Source organism: Acipenser ruthenus, chromosome 20 (assembly GCF_902713425.1).
Source record: "Acipenser ruthenus chromosome 20, fAciRut3.2 maternal haplotype, whole genome shotgun sequence".
NCBI lineage: Eukaryota > Metazoa > Chordata > Actinopteri > Acipenseriformes > Acipenseridae > Acipenser > Acipenser ruthenus.
The window spans coordinates 7,000,995-7,026,467 of record NC_081208.1 but is presented as its reverse complement, the minus strand read 5'-3'; the positions used below and the strand labels follow the sequence as shown (position 1 = coordinate 7,026,467).

Sequence of the window (25,473 nt, the reverse complement as noted above, 5' to 3'; positions counted from 1 at the left end):
GTGCTGCAGGTGCTGAAATCTGTCTTTATAATACTTAACAAAGTCAACTACCAGAGAGGGTTCTTAATTTGTGTAGTCACCCCAAATAATTAATCCTTTAGAGCATTGAAAAGCACTGGAGAATGACCCTAGATTTCATCAACCACTTATCCACTCAATTCAGCTAGATTCATTGGTACTGTAAAATGCTTTAAAAAGGTGTGTAAATGTAGGTTGATCAGTTCTACCTCTAAGACAAGTTGACAAGCATTTAAAACCAACACTGATCACTTCTGAGTATACACGATCACTACTGATTCAAAAGTAAAGGTAGACGCAATGGTACTTACATCTTCAGGGGACTTTGTCTGTTCCAAATGATTTCTCCGTAATGTACACGGGCTTAAGTGTAAAAGCTGACTCTTTGCCATCTCGGATTAAAAAAATAAAACAAAAATACTTTCCTCAGAAAATCAAATGGGAGATTATCACCAGCTTCCACTGTTAAATCCTTTTGGCTGTTAGATGGAGCCCTGAAGTCTCAAAGGTACTCTGTACTTCCTCCATTGAAATGAATTCTCTCCGGCAGCCACAATCTTACCCTCTACCCCATTCCATGACTGCTGAACTCTGACAGTACGGGATTCTCTAGACTGTGTGTGTGCGTGCGTCTCACTATCTCCAGCTGATGACACATGTTCTAGGAAGCTATGCATTCCTACAGCCTTGTCTGAATACCCGCCCTCCTTCTCATTTGGCTGGGAGCCAGAGGTGGAGGAACAGGCTTGTCAGGCATTGCTGTGATCTTGGGGCGTGTTATAAAGGAGCGTCACCCTGAGATCGATCAATACCCAGGGATTTAGACTGCTATAAGGTGCCGTGCCTGGCCAGGAGAGAAGGTCCTGGCACTCAGGAACGCAATCCTACATAAAATGAAAATACTTTGGGGCGATACCTTCATTTTATTTTTGTTCCTTTTTTGTTGAAGTAAAGTGATCTTCAGCTGCTTGTACATTACCTACTTGGCTATTAGCTCCTCTTTTATACATGTGGGTCAGAGTCAAATTGTCTATCAGTTAATATTGTGCACATGTGTTTCAGAGATGGTTTTTTAACTATGTCACTGCCAAGTTAACAAACACCTTCAATTTCAACAAATTGTACAAAACCCAAACGAACAAAACTAATTCTGGGGCGGGACGCAGCCCCTGCCACAGGGATGTTCTTTATTTATGATTTTAAAGTTGGGAGTGGAATCCACTTTACAAACACACACAAATGGGTGTTGTCTTTCAAACTCCCAACGAGACTGCTTTACAATGGGCCTGGACTGGCAGCTGGCATCATCATCACATTAATCTTCCATTTGTAAAGGGCTTTCTTTTCATGCACTGAAGCACCTCAAAGCATTTTTCAATGGTACACAAACACTGCAGCCAACATGCACTCAGAAATAGCCCTACAGCTGCGTCTGTCTTTGTGTTCATTTGTATTTCTAGTTCCAGCTGTGATGGTGCTTTTTGCGACTGACTGAACTGGGATGAGGCCATGAGAACTCAATACACTTTTTGCTCCTCTGGAGAAGGCTGGCAGTGTCATACATTGGGAAACATGTCTTGAAACTTTTTTCTCTTCATATACAAGGATATATACAACCAGCTTCTACTATGAGAAACAGGTTTCCAGAGTGACTGTTGACCAGTCAGGAGAGACTTTGTGAAACTAAGTCAAGCAGTCAAACCATTAGTCAAGTGCCGCCTTCAGTATAATACTTTTAACTTGACCGTTTTTAAGTTATGTATAATTCCAGTTTACTGTATATGTGCATTACAGGCAAGGACCCAGGTGTCCAGCTGAATGGATAGCTTCTAGCCCTGGCCCTCAGTATTTAGTTTTCAAGTCAGGAAGCTGATACCTGCAGAGTATGCTTCAAAGGAGTAGGTCAAAACCAGAGGCAGGTGGCAGGTCTGAATTATTGAGTACCCATTGGGGACATCCTGAAGGTTGTACACTTTAATAGCTATAACCACTAAAACCTATTGGAAAGTAAACTCTGACCACAGCTCATAATCTGGAGGCTGGTTACTGCAAAATGCTTGAATACATGTGCAGTAATATCTATACTAGTAAATAAAATCAAACAGTGCAGCTCATTCATACAATTAACCAAGAAATGCTAAGAGCTTTGGGTTCATGTTTTTACTTCCATTAATTTCAACATTTTCCTTAATTATTATGAAACTTTTAATTATCCCGCTCAGACTATATTGTGAAAATTACTTTTTTTAAATCAAAAGGTCAAAATTGCAAAGAGAGAACACACCTCAATCCTGACCTGAACACCCCTAGCCTAACATTCCGTGCTAGGCCTCTCTCAAGCAAAGACTATATTCTGAGCCCCATTTCTGCCCAACCCCATCTTGAATCTCTTCCTATTGTCAATGTATGAAAATAAATAATAAAAAAAATAAAAAAAAACGCCAGCCAAGGTATGGCACTACTGCAGTATCTAAAAAGCAAGCCCACGTCACTTAAATCTCAAATTAGCAAGGACACAGTTTACATTAAAACACAAAGGGCACCACTTCCAGGATGTTAAAAGATTACATTATTGACTGATGGAAGGGATAACTTCAAGCTATCCTAGGACAATCTCACAAGTTTGACAGAGAATTACTTTAAAGACAAGCAGTACATTATCAGTACAGTATACCCTCTCCTCTGGGCTGAACCAGCCCTATACAAGATTGTGTAATACGGTAGTGTGAACTGTGGTTATGAAATTAATCAAAGAACAGGGTGGCTCATTTGGGTCTCTATTAATGCCAATCTAAACCAGTTCTCCTAAGATGTCCAATATGTATACTACAGGACATTAAAATACATATCAAATGGAACAAAAGCAGAGACTAAGCACAGTAGTAGAATGTAAGGATTTCAGTTCCCCAACCAATACATTGGTTTTGCACTTGTATTCCAGATTGTCAGACGTCGTCATGGGCACAGGACCACTGATCTAAACTGTCAGATCCAGTTACTGTACCAGCGATCCACTTTAACATCCACTTTATTTTATCATCAGTACAAAACTATTTTACAGGTGTCCTTGGAGACAATTCTGCTTCAATGAATTGGCACAGATTATTCATTACATCACTCAACATGCATGAACACAGCACTGCTCCATGTGAAAAACATGTACTTCAAGTACTCTGTGCTAGAGCCTGCAACCTAGATTGTGATTGTCACCATTGTGATTTCTGTGAACACCTGAGTGATTGATTATCTCACTGCGGATCGCAGGGTGTTTGTTTCAATGGGAATGGTTTTGTTGAGTATGTACACACTACAACTATTTAATCGTCTGGTCTGACTGCACTGTGATAACTGGGTTTGTCATGAATACATTCCCTTTGGTACTATTTTGATGGATGCCATCCGTCAAGCAGAATTGCACATTTAAACATTCACACAGCGTGGAGCACCAATTTATTTTTCATATGCCCAGTAGCACGTTTCAAGCAATCTACATAATCTCCATGTGAAATGCTTTAGGACAGATATAAAATACACTTAGCTTGCACTCAATATCGGAACACAAAGCACGGCGCCAATGTTGTGCCCAAGATCCGTTTGAATTCAGACCCACCACCGTTGAGTCTCCACCCTTTTACTCTCTGGTTTAAATTGATTTCTTTGTCAAACTTTTCATACTGCAAGGCAAAAACCATCCTAATTCCGTTCACCGCTTGTACTGTGTCACTGATTGAAGAGGTGGAAATCTTTGAACCCTTTGATGTCTCTCAGTGCAACCTTGATCTGACCATCAATTAAATTGGCTGACTTTTAAAAAACATAATTTCACAAGAGTCCTGGCCAAGAAGACACAACATTACACCAAGCCCAATGCATTCAGTTTTTTTCACACTTGCTTCTGCTTTCCTTTTTTTTTTTTTACTTCAACTTCCATTATTATTTTGTTTTGCCATGTGTAGTTTAGTTTCACTAAGTAATTATGCACAAACTCTGATTTTACCTCAAGTTCCAGAATGTTAAAACAAGATTTCCCTGAGCAAGATTCACTAAACTTTAAAATTAGCCCCTTCAGTCTGAAGGCCAAGCAATTTCTTCCAAGCTGACAACAGCATTACAGAAGGAATACACATTTGCATACTGCAATACAAATGCAGTTTAAACCCACCCAACTGAAAAAAGCATATCTAGGGGATATCAATCATGCTTCAGAAATAAAGCAAAATGAGTGTCTACAGGGTGCCTTTAAACCAGCCTGCTCATTTCAATAGTACACCTTGGATAAGCAGGCCCTGACTGGTTAATTCCTGTTTCCCTGCATTTCTAAAAAGTTCAGAATGTCTCAAATGACCATTTAAGAACCTGTACCCAATATCAGGTTGGGTCTCCGTTTGCCCTGATCACAGCCTTGACACAACATGACTCCACAAGGTGCTGGAAGATACCTCGAGGGATGTTAATCTATTAAGTCATTCATATTTTACACAATCGGTGCAGAGAGGTAGGCAGAGGATTGTGATTACGAATGAGTCTTCCAAGTTCATCCCACATTTGTCCAATAGGATGTAGATGGGAAATGTCTGTCATGCTCCTCAAGCCATTAGCACATAATTGTAGCATTGTGGATGGATGCATTATCATAATTTTAGCATTGTGGACGGATGCATTATCATAATTTTAGCATTGTGGATGACTGCATTATCATCTTGAAAATAGCCATCAGGCTACAAGCGCAGTATTGTTGGTAGGGACTTGATCCGCAACAACACTTAAGTAATCTACTTCAATACTGTAGGCAGGTTCTAATAAAAGAGCCTGGCAGTGTATAAAAGCTTAAAAGAAACAGCTTGTGGTATGTTTCGATGGTATAAACAGCAGCACATCTTAGTCCCATCTCCCTTGAATCCACATGGTCCTCTTTCCACTGTATTGTTGAAAACGAGCCATTTCAAACCAGCACTGCAGTACTTATTGCTCGTATTGCCTTCTGTGTGTAGAAGTGTTCTGCTGATGCTGTACTGCAATGCTTATTTGATGGCACCATCTACTGCAAACCGTGCATAAAGAGAGTGCTAAATCGACGAAAGCTAAGAAGCAGTAAAAAGATGTATTCTAGCAGTTATGCTTGCTAGGAAGGGGGCTGCTTTTCAAAATGAGTAAGGATATTTGCCCAGGGAGAAGCAATTGAAATGCAATTCCTCTTGAAGGATGTAAAGCAGGACAAGGACTAAATTAAAGTGAAACGTCCTTCGTTAGGAAGTCTGAACTCTACCATCCCCTAGCAATGACAAGCAGTGCAAGTCAAAAGACTGGAACAAGCTGGTGGACACTATGAGACATCTTCAGCTCACCCTTTGACTCGAGTATTCAATCACTGCTGGTTTGCAGTGCATGGTGGGCAGGACGTATTGCTATGTTACCCCATACTGAACAAAATAGGAATGACCTTCCTACAGATGTCAGGACTGCCCAGTCCCTGACCACATTTCGGCGCCTCCTTAAGACTCACCTCTTCAAACAGCACCTGTAGAACTCCTCTGTTTGTATCCTGGGACACTATCACCCTTCATTTAAATGTGCTTTATTTTGCTCTTATCTGCCCCCTATTTTACTGCATTTAATCCTGTACTTCAGAATACTGTAATCTGTCAAGTGTTTAACCTGTAGTATTTTGTATTTAATCATATCCTGATGTAACTATCACTATTATCTGCTGTATTATTGAATTGTGGTTTGTCACACTTGAACAAAAGTTATTGTATTTCTTGCTCTTATTGTATTACTTGTATTGTAACACTTGAAATGTATTTGCTTACGATTGTAAGTTGCCCTGGATAAGGGCGTCTGCTAAGAAATAAATAATAATAATAAAATGACACACAAGTGAAGTGGCATCACAAATGTTATCCATTTCCTAGGGTGGCTGAATACTACGTAGACCATGACACAAAGCAAATTGACCATTTGTTCTGCATCAAGGCTCTAATAGCAAACGGCAGCTCAATCTGGACAAGCACTATATATTTAAGCCAATAGATCTGATTACGATCACTGCAGTTCAAACTACATACCATTATTTCAATTCTCAATCCCACAGCTGATACACTCATTCCCAGCATCAAGCCTGAGGGTAGCCAGTGCTATTGCCCCCCCTATTTTTTGAAGCATTTAATTAAAAAAAAAGGAAAATAAATAAGGTGTTGGTGTAGTACTTTATTCTGCAAACATCTTGACTGAAATCGATAGCTCAAGGTCACCTTGTGTGTGAACACAATGTAGTGCTCTTCCGTACCGCATTCATCCCTTTCCCAAAGCATTTGGTGTGAATGACCCTTTTAAACTTGTGTGTGTAGAAAACCTTTTCTCTGTGCTTTTCAAGTTACACCAAGTAGTCCAATGGGTCCAGTACTGCTTTGCTTATAGCTTCAATCCTCCAGACTCCGTATCAAACCACATTTTTATTATTTGAATTTAAAGGGGTATCTTTGACTCTTTCTCAAAATAGTTTTGTATATTAATTTTTTGTTATTTTTTATCTTGAGGCAATTTATCGTGAAAAGCGCTATATAAAAAATAGATTGATTGATTGACTGCGATAAGCGATGGAGGTCAGCAGAGTTTCTGGACCAAGTTCCGCAATCAGCAAACTACCTGCCTTTGTGTGAGTTCTAGAAGGCATCGATTTGAGTACAGCTGCAGGTTGAGAGGACGCTTCCTTTTTCTGTAAGCGTGTCATGTTTTGTTCTTCGTTAATCGCTATATGTAACAATGTTGTAAATGCAGAAATGTAAACCGGAAAGCACACACAATGGTTAATCTTTTACATCTACTGTACGCAGTGACTTGCTGTACAAGGATAATGGATACCTTTAACCTCCAGTCAATGTCACAGAATAGCAGGTCAGTTTTTAGTTTTTGACGATAATACTAAACCCAATTCTACAATATGTATCTTTTGTACAGTTGTACGGCGTTAGGTACAAATTTGGTTCCTATGTTGAAGTACATCTGTGAAACTATTATTCAGAAAGTATATCATACTCTCAATCTTTCTCAAGGCACAGTTAAGATGATATGAGAGTGTTGTCTGTATAAGGCAATAGCTGTAGATTCTAGAATACATGGTTATAGTATTACTTAGTTGTTTGGTTCTAGTTTTGTAAAATTAATAGAGGTGTTTTCCACTAATTAGACTGAAGTAAATGCTTGGAAAAGATGTTGAAATAACTGTGAACTATCCAAAGATGAACCAGCTGGTTGAGCCCTGATTACAGGTGGTAAGAGAGTGGAGGAGACATACGCATGGGTATCAAACAGTTCAGACATGTGTATGGAGAGTAGTAGACTAATACTGTAGTTAGAACAGAGCTCAAACATGATTCAATGTGCCACTGTAGAAGCCTTGCATTACATTTCTTTCAAACCCCTCCCCAGAATTCAATTCCCCCACCTCAATGCAAACCCTTCCCATCTTTCAAGACTTGCGAATGAATGAGATCAGAAGGATTTGATCTGTTCTAGAAGCCTGGAACTAATTGGGTGTAAAGTTGCAAATGATGAATTACAGGCCTCAATAAAGCACTGGCAATCCAGCAGTTTCCAATTAAGGATCAAGGGGTTATTTCTTTAATGGGAAAAAAGGTTGAACAAGCCAGTCCATTAGAAAGCCAAGCTGAAATAACAAAGCGTCTCAATTGCATTTCACCTCCTCAACCCCCACCGATTCCAATCTGGCCTGGGGGTGGAATTGATAAAAAACAATACAATACCGCTGCTTTGTGAGATGCATTACTTCCCTATTTCTCTACTTTCAATTCATGTTTTCCCAAGGGGCAGTGCATCCGGGCCAGGGATGTAATACCTTCTGAAAAAAACTATCAATATTTTAAATCTCATCGGAGCACAGCCACCCTATTAAAAGCACCAGAAACCTGTGCATAATGTATTACCAATGCAGAACGAGTGGGCGATTGTGGCACTAGTCTTGACATTGTTTTACTGTATCCATGTTTGGTAAAAGAAGTACACTGACATTTTCCACCCGGTTATTCTGATAGCATTTGGGCTTCTAAGACTTTAATTTATTATTAAACAAGCTACCGGCTCCTGGATCACAAAGGCTTGTCCTGCAGGTGTCCTCTCGAGCTCACCATGTGCCTGGCCAGAAGGGTGGTGCTGTAGCAATATGAGACCATTTAACCTCCCCAGTCTGTGGGAAATTCAGAACCAAGGAACATGGTGACACCCCCTGTCAGATCAACAGCCAAGATCGTCAACTTGGCACAGCCAGTATGCCCCCACCCTGCACACCACACAGTCGTGCCACTCGGGGGACCCCCCTAACAAACCCGTCGTATGGAATTGATGATGAAACGATGTATCTAATCAAGGGGTGCCAATATATCTAGTAACCTAGGCATCTAATTGGGGTAAAATGGGCATGTATTGCCCCATCCTCAATTGGTCTTTCAAGCCTGGCTTGCATTTGTGTGATCTACTCATTGGATTGAAATCCTAATTTAGCTGTGCTGTTCATAGAAATCAGTGACTGGTCCCTCAAACAAGTCTCCAGCATTGTGTACATACAGTATGATGTATCTGATCCATCTGCCACACAATAGCATTGTGTACATACAATAATGTGTATCTGATCCATCTGCCACAAAATAGCATTGTGTACTACAATAATGTGTATCTGATCCATCTGCCACAAAATAGCATTATGTACATACAATAATGTGTATCTGACCCATCTGCCACACAATACTCCTTAATCACAAACACTGCCTTCATTAAAACACTCATTCTACACACTCAACAAAAAACATAGACTGGATAGAAAAGATCTTTGCAAATATTTACCGTGTATCTCTGTGTTACAAAAACCTTCAAGCAATAAAATAATAAAGTCATCATGAAGGCCCATCTTTAAACCTCCACAGATTCAATCCAGAATAGAAACTTAATTCTAGAAACCAGCGGGATTTAATTATTTTCTTTTCAAGCACACCAAAACTAAAGTGATATATAATAAACCCTTTTTCTTTATTTCTTTGAAAAAAAAATGAGATAAAGTTTTCTGAATATTGCTCCAGACACATTTCAGCAAACCAGTTTTTAAAATGCCATTATGATGGAAGCTTTTTAATTCAGTCCCTCAGCATTGTGTGTTGGGACACTGTGGTGTTCAGGGAGGAAAAACCTGGACCTTCTCCTACAAACAGCTCCTGCCATGTAACCTGACCATGTCTGCCAGCACAGTGTATTTAGAGGGAATGATCTTTGACCATACTAGCATGAAAGCCTCTTCCCAATAAAAGCATGCACATTCACAGGGAACAAAAGACACAGGGGAATGAAGGATGAAACATGCATATGCATATGACCTTGACAAAGCCAAGGGAAGTTTTGGGTTTCACCTACCTTCAGATAGTGGGGAGCAGTGTATGGTGGGTGGGGGTGAAAAACCGGCAGCTCTAGAGTGTTAGAGATGGGAGAGTCCCCTCCATCCTGTTTCCTGCAAAAAAAAGGAATAAAACGGTCACTCTTTTTTAACCATGTAATGGCCAAGCCTTTCAGAAATGAGAAACGCTACTTTATGTAACTAGATTCTCTTTCTTGTACAAAACAGCGTAGCTGTCCGGCAAAACATTCGGTCTTGTGAGGATGGATTTAAAAAAATAATAATATAATGGGGTGGCTAAGCATTGTATCAGATGTGATACAGAAATACAGGGTTATGTTTTATGTTGTCTTCTGAATTTAGTGCAGTGAGGCACTGGTAGTAGTCACGAACAATGAGGGCTTCGTTCCAATAACAGCCATCTCAAGTACAGTACACTTCTTGTAATTTCTCAGTGGAATGCTGGGAGGTTTCAGCCAGCACTAGCTCCACCCACTCACAGCTTTGATGCGAGCACACCTCAGCCCTGCCCTGAACACCCCCTGTCTGCCATTCATTCCTGGGCTTCTCTCTCAAGCACAGGCTTTGTATCTGTGTGCAGGTGCTTTCCCCTGACTTCAGGAGCTGCTTGCCTTTTGTTTTGCTGAGACGTTTAAAAACACTTTGGCTGATCTAGCCTACATTACATAATCCTGGGTGTGAAACACTTTGGAATGTGAAATGCTTGGAGGATCCACAAGCTTAACTCTGTAGTTAACGACAACCCCCATAGCATGAGCAGGCTAGAATAGATGTGTTGAATATGTGCTACACTGAATACGTCAAACCTGTGTTTAAAACTCTATTGGTTTCTTCCCCCTCTTTCTCTTTCTCACTGCTTGTCCTGGGTTTCTGCCAGCTTCAGCTGCTGGGTGAATGAGCCCAATCGGAAGGTGACAATAGCGACTGCAAGGCAATATTGACTTCTAATAATTTGAGAAGAGCAAAGCAAAGATCGTATTGTATAATCGCAATGGATTAATCCTGAACTAAGCAGGACCCGGTGACTGCTGTTTCAGAGCACAGTTGTTAAGGGAACACCTGCTGCTGGAATACAAAGCTGTGCCCTAAAGACCAGCCTGTCTGGGACCGTGATGTATGTCTCTGTGTTTGGGAGGTGGCCTTTAGGGTCTGCAGTGATCCAAAGCCTTATCTAGAGAGAGGGCTGGCTGTAAAATCATGGACACATTTACTCATCTGCCTCGTGATAGAAAATGTGATCAGTTTGCACTTTCAGGCCAGCCCCTGTGGTAATATTCCCCTGGGATTGAGAAAGCCATTCATGTGTATTGGCGCATGGTGTGGCAGCCCACAGTGTTCCACTGAGTAAGGAAGGAGAAATCTGTGCTCGGTCTTGTGGTGTCATTAATACAGCGCTTTAGGGATTCAAATCATTACAAAAAAATAGCTTTAGACAGAATGTCACTTATTCAGCCAATTGCAAGCCTTTTCTTATGATCATACTCAACTATGAAAGTGAAGTAGTCAGGCAAAGCATTGTGTCCTTATGGTAGTACTAGCATGGTAAAAGCCAATGCCCTATCCTAACCTGCTGGAATGCTTGTTATCAGTGGTGTGAACTGGTAGTTCTTTTTAGGATCATGATACAACCCGTTCATTAATTACAGTTAAGTTCAATCAAACAAATATGGTCAGACAAAGATTTGTACTTGGAGGAGAACCCTTTGCAGTATCAAACAATCAGGAGATCTGAACAGAATCACTGAAAATAGCATGCTACAATTTCGATTCTCAGTTTAAAATCTGTATTCATCCAATACATTAAAAGCAATTTGATATTGTGCACAGTATATTGGTTCAGCTAAATCAGGCAGCAACACTTGTGCTGGCTTTGTGTGGCTCTTTGTAGCTCTCTGTAAGGAGCTGCTGATGCTTGCTGGTGGCCCTTGTGCTGTGCCAGATGTTGCAGGATTGTTTGGTGTCCCAGGACGGTGTACTGAAATCCCAGGACAGCTCCCTGAAACCCTGGGGAAACGATCAGGACAGCTGCTAACCCAGCGTATACCGGTCTGCATACCAAGTCTATAAATACAGACCACACTGGAACTTTGAATGCATGGGATCAATAGATGCTAAAATCACACCAATGCTGGAGCTAATATTTCTGTCTGAATGTTTACCTCACATAAAAGGTTATTCTGTAATATACTATAAATGAATTAGTGCTCTGACCTTTTCTTAATGTAAGTCTTATCAATTTGTGTCCTTCACAAAATGTCAAATTACTCTGTGGAACATTATATAAATAACTGTCCCTAATCACTTCCTAGTAGCACTGATTAATAACCTTAAAATTATAGAAATAGTATCATCCATAAGTAATACACACTCAACAGAGCTGAATATAGAAATACTAAAAGAAACGTAATCAATTCAATGACAATCTTTTTGACTAGAAGTATTTTTCAATGTCTTTTTTAGAATTAGTAAGTAAACATTAATAAGGGGTGAAATCAGCATTGTTATCATGAACACATGCTTATGTCATATTCATTATTATGTAACTTATTAGTAAATTGAAAGCAACAACCAAAGACACACTTCAGTGTGTACACAGGAGGCATGGGAAAAAGTGAGCTGTGGGTAACCCTTTACATGCATTGTCTCTAATTACTATGTATTTGCATAGTAATTACTTAGTAAATACATGTGCACTTACACATAATTACAATGCTGTTATGCACAGTTACAGTACACTTTGTAAATGTTTTTGCATAATACAACCCTCATCCAAACCATGACCCTAACTGTAAACCTAACCCTTTTCTGATACAATTGTGTACTTGCATATATCGTGCAAAAAGATTTTACATTGTAATCAAGTGTAAGTACACACGTATTTGCTATGTTAAGTGTTCCCGAGCTGTGCTACTGGTGAGTAAAGAAGACAGCTTTGCAGGAAGCCAGCGCTGCTCACAGCTGGCAGATTAGACTGTCACTGCAGGGTAGACAGCTAACAGGATTGAAGTCAGGGTTTCAGACTCAGCACCCCATACTAATGGGTTACTGTGTGCGTTAAAGCAATGTCCACAGCATACTATGTAATCTAAAGCTCTTTTTTACTAGCACGCCTTTTATTTGAGCTAATTTCACGATACGTCAGCTATCTTAAATCGATACGTGCCGTATTTTCTTAAAAAGCTGGGGATAAAATTTTAAATAAAAAAACGCAGATATAAAACAGTTTTCACAGCTGGAACAGATTTGATTAATTTATTTATAACATCTGTAGGTTTACAGGGGACCCTTTGTAAAAACCATTCTGGATAGAGACCCCCACCTGAAAACTGAAGAAAAGGCAAATCACAAACAAGAAAGAGGAAGTGTACAGCCGTGAAAGGAGATGCTGAATGTGTCTCACCACAACAGTGCATTTCTGCAAATTTTACAAAACAGCTTCCAGAATTTCCTTGGGACTCCCTGGGCAACTGGACCCCAGTTTGAGAACCCCGGACCTGGAAAGATTAGTGCTGAACAGGTCCAGCTACATCAGGTGCACTGTAACCACAGCCCAGACTTCAAGCAGACTTCTTTAATAGCCACAGACTGTCAGCTTCTCTTTTATACAAAGGGGATATAACAAAACCCTGCATAGCACTGCTATTCTAAAATGACAACTGCATGTAGTTTATCATAGACAGCCAGATATAAACTCAGCATAGTAAACAGTAATCAGCTTGGTTGAGTATTATTTTACAGCTGCCACCTCACAACCTCAGACAACACACAGCTCGTAGATTATAAATTCCACAATACAACAAGCCCCTCAGGTTTTAAAACCTTGGGCAAAAATATCATATTGTATCTGCTGTACAGCAGCTGGATTGTAAACTCAGATTATAATTTCATCCCCTGGCTGGTACCTGCCTAATCTTTCTAGAAAGTGGGAGGCTGTCATTAGCAGTCAACGATAGCTTTTTTCACCCCACTCGCCCCTAAAGTCGCAGCTCAAAAGCTTCACAGGATAAAAAAATTAAAAAGCTAAAAATGAAGTTACTTACTGTGCCCTGTGTTTTGTGGAAGCGAACAATGCAAAGGCTCCTCTGTGAACACGATTAGCAGCAGTGCCTCAATGTCATTCAATGAGCTTTCCCCTCCTCCTCCAGTGCAAGAATCTCCAAACCTAAAATGAGACCTGCGATGGGCTTTGGCTTGCAATGCACCTGCTGGCAATACTGATTCGCTCGCTCATTTTAAATAGAGCTGCTACTTCCCCTTGCCTCTCCCTCTCCTCTCCTCCTCCCCTCCTCCTCCTTCAGCAGAAAGGGACACGGCTGCTGCTGCCTGCCTGCCGGGCCATGCTGTTTGATGGTTTGTTTTGCATTTATTATGCCTTGCCTTAATTAAACATGCCGCTTTGGCAGGGGCTGTTGCTGAGGCAACAGGGTTAGAAATTCAACATGAAACAGACCCAAAGTGCCCGAGCACCACCCTTATATATATATTAAATATATATATTAAAATAGTGAGTTATCAGTTTATCTTAGTACTTTTCTTCTCCGATATATATATAAACACAGGTTGTGTGTCTACAGCCCAGTGGTGTACAGTAATACACCCTAACCACTACTCTACACTCTTCAATGCCAGTTGTCTCTATTATTAAGATGACCAGAGATTCAAATAAAGGTACTGCTAGATTTAGCCATGAAACTAACACTATGAAGTCTGAATCTCAAACCGTTTATAGAGATAAACTGAGATATGAGCCCTTGTATACGGATCGGGAGATCTACAAAAACAAAGCATGCAAGTAACACACATCTGAGCCACAGCTGTAAAAGCATGAGCAGCCATCATCAAAAAGATCATGACCTACTTCCATCATGCCTATATGTAAAACATAAGTGCGTCCAACAGCATCTCCTTATATCCCCAGATTGGATAAGCTGTTCTTTGTATGTAAGATTATATCGGACAGGTGCATGCAAGCGCTCCTCAGATATATCTCTGTGGCACTTAACTCTGCTGTTGTATCTGTGGGTTTATGGTAAGCATCCTGTCCTTTTCCATTTCAGTTCAGCTCATCAGTTTTACTGAGCTTATTTTCTTTTCAAACCCTTCACATAGATGGCATTTCTCCAGACTCCTTCCAACTGGCCTGATTGTATCTCCTTTCTGGAGGCAAATCTGCTTTCAAAATGTCTTTACTGTAGTTTAATCACTACAGCAATCAGTATTTTGCAGCAACTTGTTCACTTTGCTATATTCCTTTCTGTAAACTACACTACTACAGCTACACGCTGTATGTAGTTTAGTAATGCAACTGGCACGGAGCATGTAACAAAACAATATTGTTGGCGCTGAAAACAGACACCACGATTTTTTTTAATTGTAAAATTAACTATGATTTTTAAGGCACTGCTGCTGATTATCCACGTCATGTATTTCTTTGCAATATAAAGCTGTGGTAAACAGCTGGTAAACTAAATAAAATAAAAGAGTCTCCCCCTGGAGGCGGTGTAGTGCTGCTGCAGCTGAACTGAAGTTCATTTCAAACCTTGGAAGCCCAATAGCCAACATAATAATACATAGTATCATTGAAGAGTTATGGGATCCCATACCTAGACTTTCTCCCTCTCAGAATACAAAAAAACAGTCTGTAGGTTTCCAAAGGTCAAATCTTTTCAGCATGGCTTTCGCTTATTATACTCAACTATAGAAGCTTGCTTTTCTGTTTTTTATCCTAATTTGTTAAAATTGTTTCGCCATTTCAGCCCTACAAACTCTAATTCTAAACTGCCCACCTCCTGTCTGTGAAATACAGCTGCCATTTGAATGGCCAGTTCTCTTTGTAAACCCAACATATTAGGAATGAAGGTAAAGGTAACACTAGTTGTGACTTGACCCAGAAAATGTTTCAAATGAAGCATGTTATAACAGGCTAAACCAATTTGTTACAGTTTTTCAGGTCACTCACCCAGTCTTCATTGTTGCATCACATTTGTCACTCCTTGTAAAGTAGTGCTAGCCAAGCAGTTAAAACCAATCTTATCACTTATTACCATTACAAACATTATCACATTGTCCCCCAAAAAACTTTTTGTCCTTATTTTTTGTTTTTGGGTGCAAGCTGAAGTTCAAACAGCCACTTCCTGGTACCTAATCTTCACTTCTTGCGTCAGCCTCACTCCCATGATCCACCAGAATCAAAAAGAATAAAAAGGGATGCACTTGGTGGTAACCTATCTGTAGTTAGTGGACAGGCATTGATTAAATGTGTCCTCTGCCCAGTAAACAGACTCATTTTAAGAACAATGCAGCAATCTCCTTTCTGATCCTTTCTCCAATGCATCGATCTGCGAGCATTTCCATTTCTCTGAGCTCTCTGAATCCCGTCGGTTCACATAACAAAAGGATTTATTCCTTTTTTTTTCTAGTTCTCACTGTTGTATTTTTCATACGTTTTCACCTGTGTGGCGCATCAGTCTTATTCACAAGCCTTTCACATCTGAACACACAGGTTTCAATCCAGCTCAGGTCACATCACAAACACACCACTCAATCTGGCACGATTTGGCAGGTTCATAAATGAACGACAGTCTTCAGATCAGGTTTTAGGTACCTGCCGTTGTGTATGTTGTCTGACTGTAGCCAGTGCAATTATTATCCCTTACGTAAGATTCTCAATGTAATACACTTGATATTAAAAATCAAGACCAGACAATAGCTAGACATTTTAAAGGAGCACTATTTCAACAGAAATCCAAATTGCTTGGTTAAAAGGATTAGCATCCCCAAAACACCATTTGTGAAAAGAAAACTGTAACTGCTGAAAGCATTAGTAGACACATCCTAATATGACTCACAAAAGGTCATTGTGGCAATAAGCCACAGCTGGGGACTCACCCAGGATTACATTAACCGCCTTTCTGTGGCTGCAATCATGAGGGATTCCCCGGTGCTGTAAAATGCTCCAATAAAACTGAGCTGTGGCATCTTCCGATGGGGTAGAGGTTGGTCAGATCAAGTCAAATAGACAAACGTTCCTGCTAATGTCTTCATATGCAGTATACAGTATAGTGTATATAAAACCAACCTTGGTACAGAAACCAGCTCAGTACAGAATCTGAAGAACTTTAATAATAATAATAATAATAATAATAATAATAATAATAATAATAATAATAATAATAATAATAATAATATCTTTGTTTAGCACCTTTCAAAGCGCTTTACAGAGGTAGGCTGTGAACTGTGCATTATATGCAGAGTCACTTACAATAGGACATTGATTTAACATCTCATCCACAGGATCGAGCACAAGGAGGTTAAGTGACTTACTCCGGGTCACACAGTCACACAGAGGTGGGATTTGAAGTGGTGACCTTCTGGTTACAAGCCCCTGGACTTTAATCGCAATCATAAAAACGCAAGAACACATTTAAATCTACTTGCTGCATGCTGTGCAGATTCATGCTTTATTGATGGGGTCGCTTGTATCTTCTACCTGCTGACCCGGGATAGTAGCTGGCTGGGATTTACTGTACTGCCCACATGAACCTCACAGGGGCTAATCAGGCACTCCCTGATTGAAGTGTTGAGCTGCAGGAGTCTGACACAAAGACAGTTTATTATCAGGGGGCAGCCCCAATTAGCATGCATGTTAATTTACACTGTGCTTGAGTTTTATACAGCCCCCCATGGAAGCAACTGTAGTTAAAGCTGGTGAAACAACCACAGTTCTAAAATGTAGTCCTATCACATTTAAGATAACATTTTTACAAGTCTCTAATTGTTTTACTGCTGTTTTGGGGGGTTTATTTTGACTTAACTGGGGTGAAACACAACTATAACAATTTTAATGGACCAACTCTCACTTCCTGTGTAGCGGGGAATAGAACCCCAGCTTTTTTTATGTACAGCATAGAACGGGTGTAATGCTTAGGTGGGTTCCTATGTCCTGTAACACAGGAATCAAATGAGAATATTATATTTGTAATATTTACTGGCAGCTCTCCAATTCCAATCCAGTCCATTAAGAGATCCTTCACACTTTACCACTCGGGGTGAAAACCATATCATCCTGTGATATAAGTTGGTGAACCCAAACTGTTTTCAACATTGAAGACACAAAAGAAACAGACTTTCAGTTGAAATATTTTTCATTTAATTTCTAGATTTAGCACTGCTGAGTGTTTTATAGTTATGGATGAAATATCTAGAGTCCAGATCCTAGAAATCCACCACAGCAGCACTATTCTATACATTGGTTTTGGCTTTGTCTCCCCTTCTCAGTAACCAATCACTGCTTTTTCTATGAATCATGTGTTTTCAATGCCTCTGCCAGGGATACATGCCTTAATGTGATCTCCTGAACTCAACTGGAATAGGAACTGAATTTCTGCAATAAAATGTTTTATTATTATTAGTTTATTTAGCAGACACCTTTATCCAAGGCAACTTACAGAGACTAGGACGTGTGAACGACGCATCAGCTGCAGTCACTTACAACAACGTCTCACCCGACAGACAGAGCACAAGGAGGTTAAGTGACATGTTCAGGGTCACACACAGTGTGAGCCGGGATTTGAATCGGGGACCTCCTGGTTACAATCCCTTTTCTTTAACCACTGGACCACACAGCTTCCATACAATTATAAAGGTCTAATTCAGGTTTACCATAATGTGTGCGTCTGTTTTACAGGTACATGTGAGACCTGGTAGTGATGGCCATACAAGTTCAGATTCACTGGAATTATTTGGTCTGTTTGATGTCATTTAACATACATGCAAACCAGGGATTATGACAATAGTGACCAGCAGTAGCAGACCCAACCCTAACCCCTTTTATAACCTACTGGGTACAAAGAGCAAGCTTTGCAATGATCTACTGCATTTGAAAAAAGGAAGGCACAGATAAATAAATATGAGTATTAATGCTCCCCGGTGAGGTTTAGTAAATCACAGCAGGGAGTGACATTGCTGGAGAGATTAACTGTAATGTAATTCCACTTGCTGTATGTCAAGCTGAACCGGCCTCTTGTGGTATGATCACGTGACTCCATTTGGAAAATAATTCAGTTCCTTCTGAGTTCATCCATAACTTCAAAACTCTCTCACAGAATTCTAAGGTGAAGCTGTAAGAAAATAATTCAAGCAGACAAACATTTGAGCTAATGTGAACTTTCTAATTAGTACACTGAATAAAGTTCTGGCTGAAACATCTGTCTACTCGACTTAGTTTCTTAAACTTTTCCATTTTGAGTTCAGTAAAACTGAAAGAAACTTACATTCAAGGAGAACTGTTTCAACTAGAAGTTTTTTTTCTTCTGAGTTCACATCACTCTACAGTGCAAAAGAACTAGGAAGTTTGTTTTGCTGGTTCACGTTTACATTTTTCTGAACCAAAAAATAAACAACCACAAAAAAAACCCCACTGTAAAGAAGTTTTTGGAGCATTCATATAGGTTTTAAAATGAACCACAGTACTACATGTTTATATAATCTATAAAAAAATGCAGCTCCTGTCACTATAGCTTATTTTGCTGTTTAAAAGTAATTGTTTTGGTCCTTTTTAAAAAATTGGTAGAATTTCACAATTCATCTTTTAAAAAAAACAAAAAAAAACAGTAGGCTACCAGCAAAATCGATAGGTCCTAGCTGCTGTTAATCCATCTACTGTGTATAGCTATTCAATATAATCATTTATTTATGCCAGAAATAGTAAAACTATTTATTTTAGATTTACCGCAAAATTCTGATCAGAGACTGCGATAAAACATACAGACAGCATCATGCATCAAACAAATCTCAATGGAACAGAAACTAAACTACCAAGGAATATATTGTACATTACATGAAGGATGAAGATGTTACCGAAAACCTTTGTCTACTTGATGGATTTCTTTGTAGGCTTGTTTCCCCGACCCCGATTAGCACTGATTTTGGACTGTTTCACCTACCAAGATGGGTATGTGAAACCAGCCGCTAGTGTTTAAAATCATGGGTGAGTTACAACTGTTTATCATGCCTTCAAACGCAAGGTATTTCGAAAACCTGCTATTTCCTCTTCACTGATTGCAGAATGGAAAAGCAACTCTGATTCCAAGTGATCTAATCCATATTTGCTGAACTGAGTTCAACACCCTCTGTCTTGTAATCATTGCATCACATCCTACAACCGCAGTATGAAAAGAATCTGTCAAAATGTCCATAGAAAACCATTCACGTGTGCTTCATTCGGTATGGGAGTGTCCTGAAATGAACATGATATCTTGAAAGGAAATGCTCAGCAGTTGTTAAACTTGATATCTTATATGCTTCAGGGTTATTACGCATACAGTACTGTATCTATATGAGTAACACTCTTTATTTAAGACTGTCATAATTAAAATAAGCATGTCAGTGACTTTCATCCCCTGCCACAGCTGTAAAATCTAAACTGGAGTCTTCAGTAACATGAAAAGGTTCACTATCCAGTGGAGGACGTACATATAAAAATGTAAGTTGACACACAGAAAGACAAACAGGCTGTGTAAACATGAGATGCATACAGACAGACAAACAGCCTCCATATACAGCACCCAGTGAACTGAGGTGCAAAAGAAGGTCATTTTGTGACAACTGGACAAGCGATTCTCTAGATACAGTGAGATACGTACATGCAGTATACAGAGAGAAATGGTGAGGCTTTAATAAATAAATGGCATATAAGCATTATGAAAAGCGAGTGTCTTCATCACTTCAAAAGAGCCTGGCTCCTCTGCATTCGTGGTTATAGAGCTTTTGACCTCCTCTCATCTCACCGACAAGGGACAGAATCCATAACAGCTGTGCATCACACAACACTGCCCGTTACACCAACTAAGAAATCATTATTCTTAATGGTTAAGTCTTAAAATAATACACATGTGTAATGCAGCATAAAAAGGCACATTAAACATCAGTTATTTAATCTGCTGCTTTTTAAAAGGCTGCCATGCAGACTGTCAGTTTAACCAGTAAACATGTTCGCTACCTGTGCTTCTGCTGCTTCTTCCTGGCTCGGTGCAGCAGAGTGACAGTGATCACCAGTGCTTGCAGTTTAGTCTGGCCCCCTGGCATGATAGTCACCCTGTGCCAACCCCTCAGAGGAAGGTCAGATTTACAATGTCCAACTGTTTCTGAACTAACAATATGCGTTGTCTATTAAAACCATAAAATGCACTGATGTGCTCTTAAATCCTTTCTTTTCTGCCTGCCCTGTGTCAAGCATTCCTCTTGGCTAATCTTCAGTAGTTTCACAGCCTGGTCTGCAATGTTGCTTTGTCACCTCAAATAAAGACTGGGGTACAGCCCGTTGTAAAGCTCAGATGCAAAGTTTTTGATCTTCGGATGTTAGTCGGTGCTTTGGAAATGTGATGCTGAAAATTACCTTGGTTTTCAGTAGTTGCTGCAGCATTGAATTATATTATAAATTAATAATAATAATAATAATAATAATAATAATAATAATAATAATAATAATAATAATAATAATAATAATAAAACAGCTATTCCTACAAGAGTTTATAATATACTAGTCTCTCTGAACAGACTGATACCGAATAGCAAATCCCTGAATACAAAGATACCTTCATAGTACGTATTTTTTTCTGGGCTTTTTTTTAAGCTGAGCATCAAAAAAAAAAAAAAATCATTGTGCATTAAAAGAATCCTTTCCATTCCATAAAACAAAGATTACAAAAACACAATTATCCAAAAGGCAGGAAAGCCTGGCTTGCAAATCCTCCTTACCCAGAAGGAACAAATCGGTTGAAAGCTGCAATTCGTATGGAGTGTTTTAAATCGGCAAATTAACATTGGCCTCCTATCACACAGTGAACAGCTTAGAGCATTCAGCCTCTGTGAACACCAGTAAAAACTGGAACTGGTGCAGAGTCCTGAGGCACGGCATTACTTTAGTCTTGCAATGCTGAACCGTGGGTTCTTAAATTGTACCGGTGAGGAGTTTTCAATAGCATATTGACATCTTGGATTAACCTAGCCCCAGGTCTCTCCCTTTCTTTCTTTCTTTCTTTCTTTCTTTCTTTCTTTCTTTCTCTCTCTCTCTCTCTCTCTCAACAGAAACGGCGGTTGTGTAATCTGGTAACTTTCAAAAGCTGCTTCTATAGCAGCTGTCAAGGTTAGTTTTCCAGGCAAAACCCTCTCACTGGATATTGCCAGAGATGTCTACAATTTAAATTATTTAAAAAAAAATGTTGCAACAGACATACAGCCTAATCCCAGTCTATGTTAATCTATAGGTTAAACATTGGTATAAAAGCAACCTTATTGTCTGCTGCTAAGCAAACTGACAGTGACAGTTCTGTTCAGGAACCCCTAAAATACCCAATGAGTCCGGACAAAAGCAAAAATAAACAAGTGTGGATGACAAAATGGGAGAGGAGCAGAATTCAGATGCACTGAATCCAGTTTAAGGAGACTTCCTGTTATCAGTGCTTTACAGTATGTACTGTGCAGCACATGCCACCTGCTCTCAGCTGTACATCCTTTTATAAATGATACACAAATAGAAAATGCATGTTTTACTGCACATGGAGTAAGTCAATAAACAAGCAAGAAAGCAGTAACCATACAAGCTTGGTGCAACTGAAAAATGAACTGAATGGATTTTACTGGTAAGATTTAATGTTTGTTGTTTTCTGTTATTTTGGTCTCAAACCAACTTGGATGAGGGACCATTGTGCCAGTGTGGAGAGGTGGAAGGTTAATTCTAATACAAACAAAGGGAGTCACCTGTCTGAGTTTATAAAATACGGTTTGAAATTGCAATTGCAGTGGATTCAAGCTTTATCTATTGCTAGCATTAGCAGCATTATCATTGGTCCCCCCTTTTTCTTGTATTCCAGACCTTGTATCTTTGCTTGTTTTTTCGGTTTGTTTAATCTTTTTTAATTTAGTGTGCCCAATTATTTTACCCCTGATGTATTTATTTATTTATTTTTTTCCCCCCAATTTTTTCTGCTCACCACAGCTCAGGAGATCCGAAGGTTCAGTGGGCGTCCTTCGATCCCACGACCAAGTCAGCTTCCTCTTTTCCACCCAGGAACTCAAGAGCGGACGACAGCGAGCTACAGGCCTCTGGAAGACAAAGGCCAGCCCTGCAGGTGTCCGCTCTGAGCTCACTGGGCTGTCGCACGATGAGGAGAAGCAGTTCCTGTCGGTTTTGTCTCCCTAACCCACAGGAGCACCAGAGCCAATGCGATGCTCCTTTCAGAATCCCCAGTGAAAAATGGTAACTCTGCACAGCCAGGGTGTGAACCTGCCTATATGACTCACCCTGCACACCACGTGGCTGTGCTTCTACCACGTGAGCCACTCAGGGACACCCTTTGCTAGTTTTTTATACTTCAATATGGGGTATACAACACTTTACGCAGATAAATGAAACAGTTTGCTGCTAACTAATCACTGTGTGCTAGCAACTAGACCATTGGTGTAAAACCGAGCTACTACACAGGAAATGATTTCAGACCAGGAAGCAGGAGCAGCTTTACTTTTGTAGTTTTATCTGTAAAATATCTAAGAATCGAAACATCTTCAACAGAGGAAAAGAGGGGCCAGTGATACAATTGCTGGTGCAAGTAAGGCGCAAGAAGATTTTTTTTTTTTGGTCAGCATTCCTTTAAGTCTTTAAAGTAATATGAGAGAGCAACCAGGCTGGGAAACATTTATAGGAAAGTAAATGGAAAGAAGCAGCAGAATGTCAAAATGTACGGGCCGACCACAATTTCCTTTCATCTCACTGTGAATACAAATGTAAAACTTGATGAAACAGCACAGAGAAATCAGTTTCAAATCCTGGCAGGCCGGAAACATTTATTAAACTTGTTCAGCTTCAATAATGTTCATGGATTTCATGGTGTCAGTGCTTACTCAGTAGACCCAGATATAAAGTTATTGGTTGTGAAAAGTATGCAGACTGTCAGTCTGGTACAGCACCAGCATGAATGTAATGCTTGCGAGGGACTGAGCTTGTGAATCTAAGAGCGAGGCTGGTATTAGCACAAGGCTTGTTTGAAGGTCATCAGCACAGCCAGAAAGAACAGAAGATGTTGTGATTATATACATCATCTACTGTGTGCGCTTATCTTCATGCATATGCAAGCCGTCACTAATGAAAACAGCTGGCCTTTCCAGGTTTAAGATGATTATTAATGAAAATCTGATATGAAGGGTCCTTTTCAGTCATCTGGGGTTTACCGATTTTATTTGATGCTTATGCCCAACGAGTCAGAAAAACAAACACATTGTGTTTCGTCTGACCTTGGCGTACGAGGGTATGACATTTTCAAGGCTTCTTGATTATGAAATACTAGTGGGACTCAAACTGCTGAACTACTCAAACTAGCTTCCTTCCACACTGCAGCCCAGCACTTTCTCTGAGCTACTCAAACCCACGACCTTCCACACTGCAGCCCAGCACTTTCTCTAACCACTGAGCTACTCAAACCCACTGCCTTCCACACTGCAGCCCAGCACTTTCTCTAACCACTGAGCTACTCAAACCCACTGCCTTCCACACTGTAGCCCAGCACTTTCTCTAACCACTGAGCTACTCAAACCCACTGCCTTTCACACTGCAGCCCATCGCTTTCTCTAACCATTGAGCTACAAAAACCCATTGCCTTTCACACTGTAGCCCAGCACTTTCTCTAACCACTGAGCTACTCAAACCCACTGCCTTCCACACTGCAGCCCATCGCTTTTGAATTTACTGTGCTCATTTCTTTACCATACATCTTATCTGTATTACTATTCCTGCCTATGTTTTGCCATGTTTCCACTAAAATTACTGCTGTGCTTTCATCATGCTACATCACTGTTATAAGGACTTGAAGAAACAGGTAAAAAAAAATGCAGATTGGTAGACAACGAGGCAATAGTGACAGACAATAAAAAAATCAAATTAATGGTGTATTCTGAAAGACTAATGGAAAGATGATTGGCACGCAGATGTATAGATAGACTGAGAGACCAAAACAATGAGGCATGAAACACACAGCTTGAGTCGATAACAAGCTCATTTAAATAATCACATACACAAGCAGTAAACAATTTCAGACTTCCCGGACGATAATACAAAATAAATGTGCTCTACAAAGTGTATTAGGCGATTGCGATGAATGACTCACTTGATAGTCCTTACAAAGATAGAAACACAACAGGCAGCCCCATTACCTAAGGACCCCCACTTTGTGCTCTCAGCATATTGCTGGCCTGGTCCTTCTTCTAGCATTGTGTGCGTTTTATTTTAGCAAGTCCTGCTTTAGCAAGTGACATTAATCACCTGATTCGTAAAAGATTCATCAACCTGTACTAGCTAAAAATTCAGATCTGTATCCGTATCGTATTGAAGATAAGGGTGGCCACAGATCATTTGTTATTGCTAATAAGAGATCTTAACGAGTAAGTAAATCCTTTTCCCCATTTCTCTTACTGTTTCCACTTATTCTGAGTGGTTCTACTCGAATATTGAGCTATTTTCTGCCCTTACCTTTCTTTGAACATGCCTGGATAATCATGTAACAGTGTAACCTCTCCCCTCTGCACTCTGTCTATATGACTGTAGTAACTGGGGCTAGCACAGTTAGAAGGTCATCTTGCCACATGATTTGATCGTTATAAGGAAGGCTGTTCAGAGCCGGCACATTTTCCAGACAAGGTCAAAGGAGCTCTAAGGCAGATTTAGAAAAAAAAGATTACTCAATATGGTAGCAAAAGAAAAACTGGGAAACATAAAAAAAAAAATAATTCAAAAGTCGTTTTATGTTTCTTACTCTATTAAAATAAGTGCAGCTAATAACATTTTTCCTTTTTTAATTTTGCAAATGTTCTGAAAGAAACAATACATATCATTCATCTAAAAATAAAATATCTGGTACTGCACCAGGTTAAAGACACACTTTGAGATTGTTTTGTATTTCCCGGGTTATTTCACCGGGAGATTGACATTGTCCCCACCCCTTCAGGCCTTCATTACTGTCAGTGGCCAACCAGCTGCTTCCCCTAAT

The 25,473-nt window shown here is 39.9% G+C and overlaps 1 protein-coding gene across 17 annotated transcripts in view; it reads right to left on the bottom strand.

Moving 5' to 3' along the window:
- LOC117425590 (rap1 GTPase-activating protein 1-like) overlaps positions 1-25,473 on the bottom strand; it is a 167,721-nt gene that overhangs the window by 47,776 nt on the left and 94,472 nt on the right. For 3 of the 17 annotated variants that reach the window (XM_058993362.1, XM_058993372.1, XM_058993379.1), the window contains exons 1-2: positions 20,436-20,585; positions 9,436-9,529 (exon numbers count right to left, since the gene is read on the bottom strand). In XM_058993362.1, coding sequence (XP_058849345.1) covers positions 9,436-9,529; positions 20,436-20,521 — 180 coding nt within the window. In that variant the 5' untranslated portion in view covers positions 20,522-20,585. Of the gene's footprint in view, positions 1-329; positions 646-9,435; positions 9,530-13,476; positions 13,668-20,435; positions 20,589-25,473 lie in introns of those variants that run through there. The other 14 variants (XM_058993371.1, XM_058993369.1, XM_058993375.1 and 11 more) reach the window with 8 other exon arrangements.